This window comes from Carassius auratus, unplaced genomic scaffold (assembly GCF_003368295.1).
Source record: "Carassius auratus strain Wakin unplaced genomic scaffold, ASM336829v1 scaf_tig00041527, whole genome shotgun sequence".
NCBI lineage: Eukaryota > Metazoa > Chordata > Actinopteri > Cypriniformes > Cyprinidae > Carassius > Carassius auratus.
Window position 1 is genome coordinate 58,737 of NW_020526654.1, and position 15,998 is coordinate 74,734.

Here is a 15,998-nt window from a genome sequence, read left to right on the forward strand (position 1 = left end):
GTGGGGGTATATTAATATATTATATTCTATTTTTTGCCATTTTATGCCTTTGTTGGACAGGCTAGTGTAGATGAGAGAGGAAACAATGGGACAAAGAAAGTGGAACAAAATAAGCAAAGTACCTTGAGTCGGGACTCAAGCTGGGATTGTGCAATACTGCAAGTTAGAACACTGTCCACTTTTCAAATATTTTAAAATGACTAAAGAATCCATATTTGTAGCTGAACTCACCTCAGTATTGTTTTCATCGAGTGGGTCTCCCAGTTTACTCTTCTGGACTTCAGAAAAGCGGAAAGCTTCAATCATACGATGATAGGTCAAGGTCTTGTTCCTTATAGTGGACACACTGCTGCTTGACAAGTTGTAACCTGAGATTAAATTATTAATTATTTGAAATTAAACTTTAATGTTTACCTTTTAAACTCCACAACAAAATTTTCAGTTTTAAATGAAAATTTATAATGTGTGCACACTACAGAGTAACAATGGATCAGTGAAGTTAATGAGATAATTATGTGATTAATTGATGATTGCGCATTAGTGAAGAACACCTGCTATTAACAAATAAAATCACTGAAAGAAAGAGAAACACAAGGACTACAACTAAAGCTGCGTTTCCCCCGCAGGAACTTTACCCAGGAACTAGGGACTTTGGGCTGGTCCTCTGTGTGTTTCCACCGCAGGAACCAGGAAATAAATAAAGTTCCAGGTAAAAAATGCCCCCCAGAAAGTCCCTGCTGGCTAGGTAGTACACAGCAAAAAATCCAGAGTGAAATGAACTCTGTTGGGAGTACATGTGAGACCACACTCAGGAGTGTGAAAAGTTTTAAAATAGGAGTGTTAAATTAACACTGAATCTGAGTTAAAGTTAATGAGATAATTAAGTGATTAATTGAGGGATGATTGACCATTATTGACGAGACCTGATGTTAACATGCAGAATCAACAAAGATGTAAATCACTATTTCTATGTCACCATTATAGTGGTCAGTGTTTGGTTTAGTTGGGCTCTTGAGCCTTACATTTTAAAAGTCAGATTTGGTTTGGCTGTTACAACTGAATTGTGACACACAGACAAGAGACAATCCAAACATTCACCAAACTCAATTAACGCCTAAACAGATTTGATTGACCTCATTGATTATAACAACTCTGTGATTGTGATTAGTAAACAAACTACTAAAAGGAACATGAAAAAAATAGACTAGTAAGAATAAAGAAAATTACTGAAACAATTCAGATAATAATTTATTCATGCTGCAATGCATCATGGGAGCCATGGATGAATTTTGATAGGTGGCACCCAGAATGCACTGCAACATGCTTTTTTGATTTTCACCATTGTTGAGATTCACAGGTTGATTCTTGATGTTTGCATGTCTAATAGAAAGACTCTTTTGAAAGAATTTTGAATTTTTTTAAAGAAATTCCTAGATTGTATTTAAAATGCTGGAAATACTTTGTTGAAGAATCATAGGGCTGGAATAGTTAACAGTGTAACTTTATCTCCGTAGTTCAGGAATAACAATAGTCTTTATTTTTCCATCAGTTTTATAACTCAGTTATAACATCCAATTAAAATTTGACTTTAACATTTTAGGGGTCAAGAGGCCAACTAAAGCAAACACTGACCACTATAATGGTGACACCATTAAAATAGTGATTTTCGTCTTTGTTGATTCTGCATGTTAACATCAGGTCCCGTCAATAATGGTCAACCATCACTCAATCAATCACTTAATTATCTCATTAACTTTAACTCAGCTTCAGTGTTAATTTAACACTCCTATTTTAACACTTTCACACTCTTGAGTGCGGTCTCACATGTACTCCCAGCAGAGGTATTTCACTCAGATTTTTTTGCTGTGTACTTTTTTAAAGTTCCAGAACTTTCAGGGGCGGGACTTGGGCACTAAACATTCTGATTGGTTGAGTTCAACCACCATTTATTCAGATCATTTTCAAAATATTACTGTTATTGTTTCATGAAATGTAATGTTAAAAGTATTTCAGGCAAGAACGTAGTTATTTAAAACTCAAATATGTGGTTTATTTATAAAGACAACGACTATTTAAAAATGCCATCGCCAATTTCGGAGACAGTCAGCTCCACGCAATCAGTGGGAGGCAGAGGTGGATACTCCAGGGGTCAGAAAGTAAAAGTCCTGCCATATTTTTGCTCCACCCATGAACTCAGCAGCTGATTTCACCAGAGGAGGAAACAAGTCATTCCTTCCAAGTCACAAACTAGTCTCAACTCAAATCCCAAGTCCTCAAAGAGTTAAAGTCAATGAGATAATTAAGAGACTAATTAAATGATGATTGTGCATTAGTGATGAACACCTGCCATTATTGTGCGTTACAGAGGATCAGATGCTGATGTTTTATTGGTTAAAATTATGCCACCATCATGGAGATCAGTGTTTGCTTCAGTTGGGCTCTTGACCTTTGGTTTCTTATGTTAGATATTTCTCTGTAAAAGCACATGTGCGTTATAAAGCAGTGATATCAGTGCTGTGCAGAAAACCGTTACTAGCTGGTTTTACATGATGAAGTAATTATTAGGCCTCAGCCTGTTTATTTCCAAAACAATTTTACGTATTTATTATTAACAAATGTTCAGTTTTTAAATAACCTACCTTGTGGAACCGTTGGTTTAATCACTATAACGTATACATTTCCTAATGTATGTAATAAATATACATTTTTGAAATCTTTTCCTAATAAGACGCACAGACATCATGACCCAGCATATGAATCTTAACAAAGGTGACAATCAACAAAACGCTTCAAGCTGAAGTGCATGCTGGGTAACACCATAGTAAAAACTCCGATTATGCACTGTAGCATGAATAATTATTGTAACCACTGTTGAGGATCATATGATAAGTGCTCATGTCTAAAATCCCGAGCCTGTACAATTTTCCCCCCCAATATTTAAGCATTACAATAATATTTGTTTAATAGGACTTTTTTGTAGTTCAGTAATTGCTGAACATAATTTAACAAACCAAAGAGAGACACCTTCATGAAGTCAATTAAAATGTTTTAGATGAAAAAAGGGCAATTAAATTTTCTACTTCAAGCTTTTAATTCAGCAATGTGTTAATGTTTACTACGTAACACAACTGCAAGTGTTTAAAAGCGAATTACTTTGAATTATTAAAAGGGTCAAGAGCCCAACTAAAGCAAACACTGATCTCCATGATGGTGGACTCACCACAATTATGGGGACAAAGTTTTTTTTTCTTTTTTTCTTCCAGTTGATTTCATCCAAGGCTGTGCTTAAAGTCAATTGTAGTTCTTGTGTTTCTCTTTTCTTCAGTGATGTTGATTGTTAACAGCAGGTGTTCATCACTAATGCAGAATTATCATTTAATTAGTCACTTAATTATCTCATTGACTTTAACTCTTTGAGGACTTGGGATTTAACTTGAGACTTGTTTGTGACTTGAAAGGAATGACTTGATTCCTCCTCTGGTGAAATCAGCTGCTGGGTTCATGGGTGGAATAAACATATGGCAGGACTTTTACTTTCTGTCCCCTGTACTATCCACCTCTGGTGGGAGGTCAGTAATCATGTATCCACCGAGAGCAGCCTCACTTCGGCAAGATCTTCTGATATGTGCCGCTGATGTCTCTTTAGGGGTTAAACATAAAATATAATTAATTTTGGGTAAATCTAACAGTAAATCTTTGGTCTGTATTCAATTTATCTATATCTTAAAATGAAAATAAAACAGGAAAATTGATATAATATATCGTTGTATTGTAATCGCTGAATATATACACATATGCCTGAACTAAGTACATTTCTGCAGCTGTTATTATGTTTAAATTAAAACGAAGGAGGCAGTAGTATTTGATATCATAATTTGTTTTATTGTAGATTTACACAGAGAGGAAAATTGCAGTAGCGAAGGTGAACTGACTGATGTTTAGAGGTGGGTAATCCAGGGGCCAAAGAGTAAAAATCCTGCCATATTTTTGTTCCACCCATAAAGTCAGCAGCTTATTTCACCAGAGGAGGAACCAAGTCATTCCTTCCAAGTCACAAACGAGTCTTGAGTCAAATCCCAAGTCCTCAAAGAGTTAAAGTTAATGAGATAATTAAGTGACTAATTAAATGATGATTGAGCATTAATTATTAACATAACCTTCCTTAAAAATGGGTGCATAGTACTTAATATTTGTTTTTAATAATAATTATGCTTTAAATGTTGTCCATATGATGTCGAAATCACTTTGATGAAGAGATGTTTTTTTTTTTTTTTACAGTGAATTCTAATCTTCAAAGATGACCTTGTTGTATGATTTATGTCTTTTGAGTTCACCCTTCAGATTAGACTACCCACATAGCAACATTGTGTCGGCCCAGATCCGGCCCACATCTGGCACCCGTGGAAAGATGATCTGGCCCACATGCAGCGTGGAATGAAGGCACTTGGGCGGACCGCTCCTGTTTGCCAGAATTGAGCCACAAGCAGGCCATAGCAATGCCACATGTCAGCCAGAGTAAAGAAATTAACCAGAACTGGACCTTATCTGAGCAACAAAATCTGTTTATATATTAAATATGAAGTAATTTCAGCCTTAATAAGCCTGTTAACAAGCAGAATCACTGAAGGAAAGAAAAGAGAAAAAGAGATAAGCATAAAAAAACAAGAACTACAACTGACTTCAGCCACAACCTTAGATGAAATCAACTGAAGATAAAAGACGACATTAAATCTCTCAAAATCTCAGCAGAGGAGGATTAAACAACTCCACAAACAGCTTTACCAGCTTCACTTATAACTAACCAGACTGAATTTATTTCTGTTAGACATCTACAAAAGTTTTTATTAAGAATTAACAGAGGTTTAACTCTAATGTGTGTCACCATAACAGTGATTAGTGTTTTCATTAGTTGCGCTCTTAACTCTTATTCTATCTTTTGTCTTTTTTGGATGCTGTGACGGTGTGTTTGTTAAACACATTTGCGGCATCAAAGAAAGCTAAAGAGACTTGAGGTCTGGTGATGGCGGTTATCTGTTGGTGATTTTATAATCTTCATGAAACAGGCTGATTTACTTTTTTATCTAACAATTGTTTCATTAATATATTCAAATCACAAACCATTAGTGATGAGTCGTTCTTGAATGATTCGTTCATTTTGAACGAATCTTTAATGTGACTCGGGAAGAACGAGTCGTCTCGGGGAGTGATTCGTTCAGTCGCGCATGCGCATTATTCTATAGGTTCTGTTCTAGTAGTAGTAATTCACCTGTCAGTCAATGCAGTCTTGAGCCGGAAAGATAATTGATTAGTTCATAGTTCGGGTCTGTCGGGTTTTTGACTCGTTCCTCAATCACGTGACAGCCCCATACACTTACCCAATGCAGTCTGAGCCGGAAAGAGAATTGATTAGTTCATAGTTTGGGTCTATCGGGTTTTTGACTCGTTCCTCAATCACGTGACAGCCCCATACGCTTACCCAATGCAGTCTGAGCCGGAAAGAGAATTGATTAGTTCATAGTTTGGGTCTATCGGGTTTTTGACTCGTTCCTCAATCACGTGACAGTCCAATACGCTAAACCCAATGCAGTATGAGCCGGAAAGAGAATTGATTAGTTCATAGTTCGGGTCTATCGGGTTTTTGACTCGTTCCTTAATCACGTGACAGCCCAATACGCTAAACCCAATGCAGTATGAGCCGGAAAGAGAATTGATTAGTTCATCTCATGAGTCTACGGGTCGAGTCATTCCTTAATCATGTGACAGACCCATACGCTAAAACCATAGACAGTAAAAGAATGCAGTATTGAGCCGGAAAGAGAATTGAATAGTTCATCTTTCGGTTCTTCGGGTTTTTCGTTCTTTTGTCCTGTGATGTGACAACATTGGCTAGAGTAATTAGTTAACTTACAAATTTCCTTACAAATGGGTGCGTAGTATTTATTTATTATTAGTATTATTATTTACTCTTACAGTTACGTGATGCATTTCTGGTTTCAAATTGTTGCTTTTAATTTCTATCATGATGGTACTTTTCCATAACACTGAATGTGGAAATAAAGAGTTGGTTATGCTTAAAATGTTGATTTTTTTCTGTCTGTTTGTTTGTTTGTTTGTTTTTGTTTAGTTGTGCAGTTATTAAATCAGATTCTCTGTGTAAACCATGCTTTTTTAACATATGACACTTTATAAACATTAAAAAACACTGTGTAGATACTTTTGAATTGTTGTTTATTGTTTATTTTTGTGCCAGAAAAGCTTTGTAACAAAGAGGACAACTATTCCAAAATAAATTAAAATAATAAAAATGTAAATAATTAAAAATGAAATTAAATATTAAGATATTAAAATATTAAGATATATAAAATTAAGCCACAGGGTCTAATAACCTTAACAAATAAACTTTAAAAGTACAATATAAAAAGAAAAAGATAAACGAAATATTGCACAACAAGTTTTGCTTTTTTTATATAATAATTTTAAATGAATACATTTTAAAATAAATAACACTTTTGTGCCCAAATAAAAACTTTATATCAAAGAGGATAAATATTCCCAAAATAATTTTAAACCATTTGAATAAAAAAATAAATGAAAATTAAGAGATACTAAAGCTACGGAGCCTTATAACAATAACAAATTACCTTTAAAATCACAACAACAACAACAACAAAAATATTGCACAACAAGGTAGTCTTTTTCTACATAAATAAAAATAAATAAGCTTTAAAATAAATAACACACTGTGGCTATATTTTTAGGACTTGTTTTAAGGCATGTTTGCATTATTAAAAAAAAAAAAAAAAAATAACAAGCTAACTGACCTTGGATGGGCTGAGTCTGTGAGTTCTTCTATCTGAGATAATCTGCCCAGTTTTAGAAAAAAAAAAAATCAGATGGCACGGATGTGGTCACAATGCAAAAGTCTTGTCTTTGTGACTTCAGAAAGGCTTTTGTATACTGGTGAACATCTCCTCCACCAGGCAGAGTGGCTCTGCAAGGTTGGCCCGCATCTCCATCATAGAATCTGAGGTCTTAGAAGAGGTAGCAGAAGGCCTCAAGCTTGCTACCCTCTCGTCAAAGTCTTCCCTAAACATGGGCCCTGCACTGGCAGTCGCACCAGGATCTGAAACTCCTCACTCTGAGCTGAGTTAAAACTGTTAAAGCTAAAGTTATCATAACCTTAATGTCTTAAACTAACATTAATAATTCAAATTCAAAATGTTATTTGCTTTTAATGTATGTCATTATGTCCTTTTTTGAGCAATCTTCTTATACATATATTACACCAATATGTCAAGTCTGCCTAGGAAAAGCAATTATTATACCAGCAAACTCAAAATTGGAGTAAAAATGAACAAACTAGTCTATAAATACTTTTTATTGTAAGCTTGGATTATTATATTATTATATAGCCTAGTGTTTATTTACCAATAGACAGTCAAGAAGACAAATTAATCAATATTTTATTTATAACAGGGTTTTATTTATTTATAAAATAATACCAAACCACAGATCCTCAACAAACAGTAACAAAAACACAGTGACAGAAATGTCAGAAATAGCCCATGGGTCTGTCATGTAATTAAGGAACGAGTCAAACTCGACCCGAGACCCGAAAGCAGGGCCGGCCTGAGGCATAAGCGAACTAAGCAGCTGCCCAATCATTTTTTTTTTTTTTTTACAATTAAATAACTTAAACAAGTGATATAAATGAATGAATGAATGAATGAATAATTAACAAATAAATTAATAATTAAAGACAAGAAAATTCTTATTTACTGACAACTGCTGCTGTGTCTGCTAGCGTTTGAGTCATGCGCAATTGCGCATAGACACCTGGCGTGCATTGACAATTCGCACCGGCGCGCAAGTGTGCGTCACTGTAATAAATGATAAGCCATGTCACAAAAAGGATGTATCCTTCTGGTGCCGAAAAGAGAAAGAGGAAAAGGACATAAAGTTGGCTTGACATTGGACGTTTGAGAGTCTCAAATTTAGGGACCGTCTCTAAAGTTACATGTGATATTGGTATACACTTTTCTAACGTCAGTAGCATTTCAGGAGAAAGACTTGCAGTCATAAAACAATTGTAATGTGTTCATTCAGGTGTCAGCTACAATGCAAACCTTCACTGTAAAAAATTGTGCCGTTAAAAAACAGTAATTTACTGGCAGCAGGGGTTCCAGTAAATTACTGTTAATTTACAGCTTTCAACCATTAATTTACCACTCTTATTTTTTACAGTATTTTACCGTAAATTCTACCATGGAAATTAATACTCCCACTCCCACTACTTCAAACAGTTTGAGTTTAAAAGCTAGCATTCCTACGATGTTGGTACGATGAACTTATTACGTTTGAGTCCACTGAGAAGGAATATTTCTTAATATAAAACTGCAAACACTTAATGTGTAATAGTAAAGTAACTAAATGCATGACTTTTACTCAAATCACTGCAGCTCACATGTATGTGCTGAAATACTTAACACAGAGATCACCACTGTATCAGGAGAATCCAAATTTACTGTCTTTATATAAAGCAGCAAAAGATCAGAATTTGTGGCTCATCATTGACTGAAGCACAGGCTGTACTCTCCAGCACAATGGTGAACAACAAAACTACATTAAACTAAGAGATCTCTCTTGTGCAAACACACATTAATACAGTTGAGTTCAGTATTTACTGTCATTATCAGTGTATGACTTTGCATAAATATTTTTCTATGGATGTTCACAAAAATGTTAGTTAAATTAACGTTTTTTTTTTCATTTGGTACATCTGACATTTACATTTTATAGTATATTACTGTTTATCCTTGGCTTAACGGCAACAAACTGTAGAAAAACACTTTTTTGCTGGCAACCATTAATTCACGGCAACAAACTGTAGAAAAACAGTTATTTACTGGCAGCAGGGGTTCCAGTAAATAACTGTTTTTCTACAGTTTGTTTCCTGTAAATTAATTACAGTTTATTACTGTTAAATTATGTTTCATGCTGTTTTTTCTTCATCTTAAATCTTTAACCCTTTAAACTCCACAACAAAATCCTCAGTTTTAAATGAACACTTATAATGTGTGCACACTACAGAGTATTTGAGTAACACTGAATTAGTGAAGTTAATGAGATAATTCTGTGATTAATTGATGATTGAGCATGAGTGATGAACACCTGCTATTAACAAACAGAATCACTAAAGGAAAGAGAAACACAAGAACTACAACTGACTTAAGCCACTGCCTTAGATGAAATCAACTGAAATAAAAGAATTAATCAAATCTCTCAAGATCTGATTAAACAACTTCCTAAAACTACTTAACCAGACTGACTTTATTTCTGTCAGATGTCTACAGAAGATCTTATTGAGAGTTAAATAGGTTTTTTTCACTACCATGATGGAGATCAGTGTTTACTTTAGTTGTGCTCTTGAACGTGACTTTTTGACAACTAAGGTTTTTTTTTTTACATGCTGTAGCAATGCTTTTTGGAACTTGTTATAGCAAAAACAAAACAAAACAAAAAATCAACAGAAAAAAAAATCTGGTATTGTTGTTTGTAGATTGACAAAACAATCTATTATTTCTGATCCAATCCTGTGTCCTTTCTCTTATTGAATATTGATACTACAGCAAAATAAGAAACACTGCTGAGCCTTAAGTTACGAAAGACAGTTCAGAAAATTTAACTCATAAAAAAAAAATCCTTTGCTAAAATTTAGACAAAAACATCAAGAATCAGCGTATGAATCACAACAATGGTGACAATCCACAAAATAAATAAACACATAAGTTCTGAACATCACAAAACATGCTACTAAAATTTAAGACAAAAGCAAAATTATAAGCACATAAGAATTCAAGAAAATAAGTGAACAATTCAGGGGCATAATTTATTCATGCCGCAATGCATGCTGGGAGTCATGAATGAGTTTTATCCTGTACTGGTAAACAGCATGCATTGCATCATGAACCTTTTGAAGGTTTGACTTGGGATTTAACTTGAGACTCATTTGTAGTGACCGCGAGATGAAGCCTCATGAAGCTTTCAGCTTTTCAGTGAAGTGGTTGACAAAAGGGTTAATTTTTGGAGGCTTAATTTGCTCACAATTTCTTTGGTGGCCAAAGAATGCAAAAAAAGCAGATATATTACTGGCGGAGGTGTAAAGTCCAGGGGTCAGTAAGTAAAAGTCCTGCCATATGTTTATTCCACCCATGAACTTAACAGTTGATTTCAGCAGAGGATCCAAGTCATTCCATTCAAGCTTCATGAAGCTTTCAGCTTTTCAGTGAAGTCAATAGTATGTTCCTGCACAACCGGAGGCTGCAGTTTCAGGACCGCAACTCTTGGACCGCAGCTTTAGGACCCTAGTTTTTTTGTGACAGCGCCACCTACCGTACTGGATCATCACTAATTAAAGATGGATCGACATCATTGGACAGCAATCAGACGGTGAGTACCGATATTTAATTAAGTTTTATTTTATAACGTTTAAACGGTGCAAAGATTACATATTGAGAACTGTTAACTATGAATTAATAATTAATTCCCACCAAATTAAGAATTTGTGAGCTAGTTTTATTAATTACTACGACGTTAAATCTTGGCCATGATTTCATAACTCCTTGTTGAGTTTTAATGACGAAGTATTATAAGTGAATCTAGCCTGCACATTAATTAAACTTATCAGATGACAAGAGCATGGTTGATGTAAGGTTTGTAAGATTTACAATATTTATGTTTTAGTGTGAATACTGGCTTAATAGTCGTTGTTTTACCATATTTATGAATAAAATATCTTTCATAATTAAACTGCACTGACTGCCTTGTTGCAGTATGTGTTAGCCTGTTGTTTTGGCACTGTTTTGCAATGATGAATGAGGCGTTTGGCAGTGTTAATAGATTATTACAATTTGGCCTAATCTGCAGGTCTACTCCACATAAAGTCCATTGATATCACGTGTTAGTTTCTGTCATGTTCTGCATGACCAATATGAAGTGATTGTGTGGATATGGTTAGTCTCATTGTATAACAGATGATTAAAAAAGGCACTAGGGATATTTTCATGATCTCAAAATATAACAATCCAAAAAGGGAGATCCCTGCCCGAACTGAAGAGATGCACCACATGCTGCAAGGACTTCACTTTTCATATATATATATATATATATATATATATATATATATATATATATATATATACATATTAGTGTTGTCAAAAGACCCGGTACTTCGGTACCAAGTCGGTACTAAAAAAATGAAAGTGTCACGGTACCAGATTTCTTTAAGTACAGGTGGTACCAAGGACCCAGTCAACCCGGTTCTTGACGCACATAGCGCTATGATTTCCGCGAAACAGAAAACACGACAGAATCTCAAAATCCAGTCCTGAAAATGAAACTTACATTTTAATATGGACAGTCACAGAATTAGTTAAAGTTAACAAATTAATCAGATCAAATCTCCATATGGACCATTATCTTTAAATGTTAAGCCACAAAAGTTGGTTGAAATATGATTCCTGTATGTTCTGCGCGTCCCTGTGTGGATGAATGAATGGCCGAGATGAGCGGGTTTATTTACTACATAGACTAAAGCGCGTGAAGCTTGCAGTAATTTCAGCATCTGCCGTCTCAATGAGGACATAAATACATAAACAACATCACCAGAACTGTTCTGAGTCACTGAACAGGCATTTTACAGTTTCATTTGAGTAAAACCAGTGTCAAAATAAAAGTAGCCCGTCAAAATAAAAGTTCATTTTTGCATAAAGACATTGTGCTAGAAATATTACTATTATTTAGTAGAATGTATGTGATACTGCTACTAGTGTTGAAAAAAATTATAAAACTTTTTTTAAAGAAATAATTCAATATTTCTTCCATGTTTTAATTTTAAATAGCTAATCCCCTTTATTTACCAAAAAATAAAATGTTTAAATTTCATTAATTAAAAGACAAATTAAATTTGTGTGAAACTTGTTTACTGTTTTTCATAATTATATTACTTTTTTCACAGGTATTGGTACCAAATACTTAACTTTGGAACCGTGACAACACTAATATACATATATATATATATATATATACATATATATATATATATATATATATATATATATATATATATATATATATATATGTATATATATATATATATATATATACATATATATATATATATATATATATATATATATATACAACATTCTTGAATCATTCATGTGTCTTGTCTTGCCTCTCAACAACTTTTAAAATATCGGCTGTAATTTAGTGACTCCATACGCTGATTCAAACTTTAACTAACCTGATAATGAGCTAATTCACCTTAAGGAGGTTAATCAATATACTGTATAATTCAAGAGATTAAGACTTTTAAGGTTCTTCGTTTTTTACAATTGGTTTAAAATTGATATACATCAATTTGACTAAATTTATATTTCATTTATATTTTGTGTAAATTCATGTTTAAATGTAAAACTGTGACTCAAAGCACACTTAGTAATTAACCTCTGCTGCATTTTGAATCAAAAATCACATTTAAAAACAAATACTACTGAGATTAGTATACTGATGCTATATCCAATGTAACGTGACTGCAAACTAAACCAACAGGGTACTAGAATAGCGGTCCTGAAACTGCAGCCATCGCTATATCGTCCAGTACGGTAGGTGGTGGTGTCACGAAAAACTAGGGTCCTAGAACTGCGGTCCTAGATATGCGGTCCTGAAACTGCAGCCTCCAGTTGTGCAGGAATACCCTTTTCAGTGAAGTGGTTGTTCAGTGATCTGGTTGTTAATCAGGTCTTGAGAGATTTAATGTATTTTATTTCAGTTGATTTCATCTAAGGCTGTGGCTCAAGTCAGTAAAAAAAAAAAACACCAGCTTGGTGTGTCAAGACAACTTTAGACCAAGATGCTGTCAAAGTGAGCTGACCCTGCAGTCTCCTTTTGTCGCCAATAGTTCATCAGCATCAGGTTGGTGTGTTCCGGGCTTAAGTGTGGATGGGGGGCACAACAGTAAAATTCTGCTAAGGGCACCAATTTGGCTAACATGTAGACACTCACTGACCTTTGAGTATGTTGAGAATCAGAGCGAGCACAGGTCCACCGAATGGAGCATTAGGAGTATGAACCATGTAATTGCCCACAGTAAAGTTTAATGTATACTCATTCAGCACTGGCTTATAACCCTTAAGGTCTTCACGCGTTATGATCCCTCCTGTGTTATGAGAAATGAAGATTCAGACAGATTTGCTTGCTTTGATAAACAACATCACTTGTTCCCCTTAAATACAAATAGAGTAAATTTGAAGGATTAAACAACCTGCAGAATTTATGACATCCAGTATATCCTGAGTCAATGACCCATCATAAAAGGCATCTGGTCCTTCTTCTGCTATCTTCTTATAGGTGAGAGCGAGTTTGGGAAATCTTATAGGATCATTTTCCTTCAAGATTGTCTTGTGATTTGAGCTGCAAAACACTTCACTAAAAGAGAGAGAGAGAGAGAGAGAGAGAGAGACAGAGACAACAGCAGAAGCAAAACTGTGTTATGTACATGAAAAGGCATTACCTGTACATTAACAGTGTCAGATTTTCCTTGTAGGACATTTCTGTTAATTTGTGGCCAAAACAGCTGCCACTGAAAATAATGTTTTTTTTTTTTTTTTAGTTCTTACCACAATGTTTCATTATTCAGAATTATGTCTTCATTCTGTTGAATGGCTTTGGCCAAGGCCTTGCCAACCTGAAATCCATCTAATGCCAGCTTTATACTGGGCTCAAACAGCTCCTTCCATGTCAGTCTCCCATGTCTTTTGTGTGCCAACTCATAACCACGCAGTTCTCCTGGTACAGCTATAAACAACCCTGCTATTTATTGCAAAACATAAATGACAAGAATAATCAGTGAGATTTGCTTTATTGTTTTAATGATAACATGCTTAATGAATCTTCAGTGCTGTAAAATCATAAAGGTCACTAGAGTTTGGAAGATCATTTTACCTGCTTTTTTCGATGTGTCATTGCCAAGCATGTTCTCTGAGGCACTCATTGGAGCAGTTTCTCTGGCATTAATCATCTCCACCTTTCCTAAGGGGTGAAAACATTACATTTTAAATAATTTAACAATGACGTGTTGGAGGGCTAATGGTCATAGCGGTCACCAGAGGTGGGTAGTCCCGGGGTCAGAAAGTAAAAGTCCTGCCATATGTTTATCCCACCCATGAACTCAGACCCATGAACTCTGATTTCACCAGAGTAGAACCAATCCATTCCTTACAAATCACAAGTCTTCAAGTCAAATCCCAACCATACAAAGAGTTAAGTTAATGAGATAATTAAGTGACTAATTAAATGTTTTGCATTAGTGAAAAAAAATCCTATTAAACAAATGCCACTGTAATGTTTAAATAAAAAAGAACAGTATTAGCACAGGCTTTCAGGCCAACACTTATCATATGATCATCATTTAATTAGCCACGTAATTATAATAATGACCATTTTGTGCTTGCTTATGTTAGAGCCACTCTTTTATGTAATCTTACCTGTATGCAATCTCACCATGTTTAGTATCTATGATTTTATCTTCTGATGATCTAAATGAGAGTGTATATTATATATTAATGGCGTGCACAAAGGGTGAGGTCGGTTGCTTGAGCCCCTGCCTCTTTGAGGTCCAACTCTAAAGTGCCCTTGCGGTCTGGTCTCCGCCCGGTCCGCAATTTCTACTGAGGGTAGGGGTGTGCGATATGAAGATTTTTGTCCACAATCTACTTTTGAAGAAATGTCATTGTATTGTGCTGCAGTGCACATTCTATTAGCTGCAGTTCTGGCACCGCCGATTTAATATACATCAGTGTTAACTCAGCAGTCAAGTTACTCTCATGGGACACTGCACTTATTCACAAAATATACATATATTTTTGCATCTGCTTTAAAGCCTTACTGGATATTTAAATGTTTACTTTGTGTGCTGTTCTGAGGTGCAGTTTTTCTGAGCACACTCAAAGCACAGCACAAAATTGAAAAAGCCTGTCAAACTATGCCTGATTACTAAACTTTGTTATGTTTTGTGTTAATACTGTCAAAACACAAAGTTTATGTATAGCCTCAGTTTGTTATGCCTAAAATTTAAGTAAACAACTGAAATAAACAGATAAACAGTTGTATGTCTGTATATTAGATGTGTGCAGGTCTTAAAAGGACAGTAGACTACATGCAGCCGACTGCAATTAAAGGAATAGTTTGTCCTAAAATGTAATTTCTGTCATTGTTTATTCACTCTTCACTCACACAGTCCCAACCCTGTAATAATTTATTTCTTGTACACCACACAAAATAAGATAATTTGAAGAATCTGGATGAACAAACAGTTTCTGGTCCACATTGATTTAGTGGGGGGTGGTGCTCATCACTAATGCACAATCATCATTTAATTAGTCACTTAATTATCTTAATTAACTTTAACTCTTTCATCCATAATTTATTTTCCACTGAAGAAAAAAAGCCATGGATGTCCTGGATGGCATTGGGAGGTGTAAATGATTAGGATATGTAAATTTTTGTGTGAACTAATCCTTAAACACTGTGTTACAAAAATACGCTTGGCCAAAAAAAGAAATGTGCATTTTACCGGACACTGTATTTTAAAGATACTTAAAACATAAAAATCAATACGATATGCCAAAAAACAACGTGATGAATGCTCAAGTCCGATTTTATATATCCTCGAGTCCGAGTCCTAGTACGAGTCATCAATCCGCGAGTTCAAGTCGAATCACGAGTCCAGAGAATGGAGTGTCGAGTCCGAATCGAGTCCAAAGAATAGTGACTCGAGTCGGACTCGAGTCAGAGTCTAGGACTCGAGTACTCCATCACTGCATGGACGTCCACTTAAACTTGTGCTCGCCTAGACTCACATAATAGACTCTCCTTTCTAAGTATGACCTGAACCATTTGAGTACCGTCCCAGAAAGCCAGACCCAGTTTTCCAGTCT

At 35.0% G+C, this 15,998-nt stretch overlaps 1 protein-coding gene across 1 annotated transcript in view; it reads right to left on the reverse strand.

Moving 5' to 3' along the window:
* LOC113085437 (glutathione hydrolase 1 proenzyme-like) overlaps positions 1-15,998 on the reverse strand; it is a 104,479-nt gene that overhangs the window by 24,383 nt on the left and 64,098 nt on the right. Inside the window, exons 6-10 of the mRNA XM_026255129.1 lie at positions 14,005-14,091; positions 13,680-13,872; positions 13,325-13,488; positions 13,070-13,219; positions 232-368 (exon numbers count right to left, since the gene is read on the reverse strand). Coding sequence (XP_026110914.1) covers positions 232-368; positions 13,070-13,219; positions 13,325-13,488; positions 13,680-13,872; positions 14,005-14,091 — 731 coding nt within the window. The remainder of the gene's footprint in view (positions 1-231; positions 369-13,069; positions 13,220-13,324; positions 13,489-13,679; positions 13,873-14,004; positions 14,092-15,998) is intronic.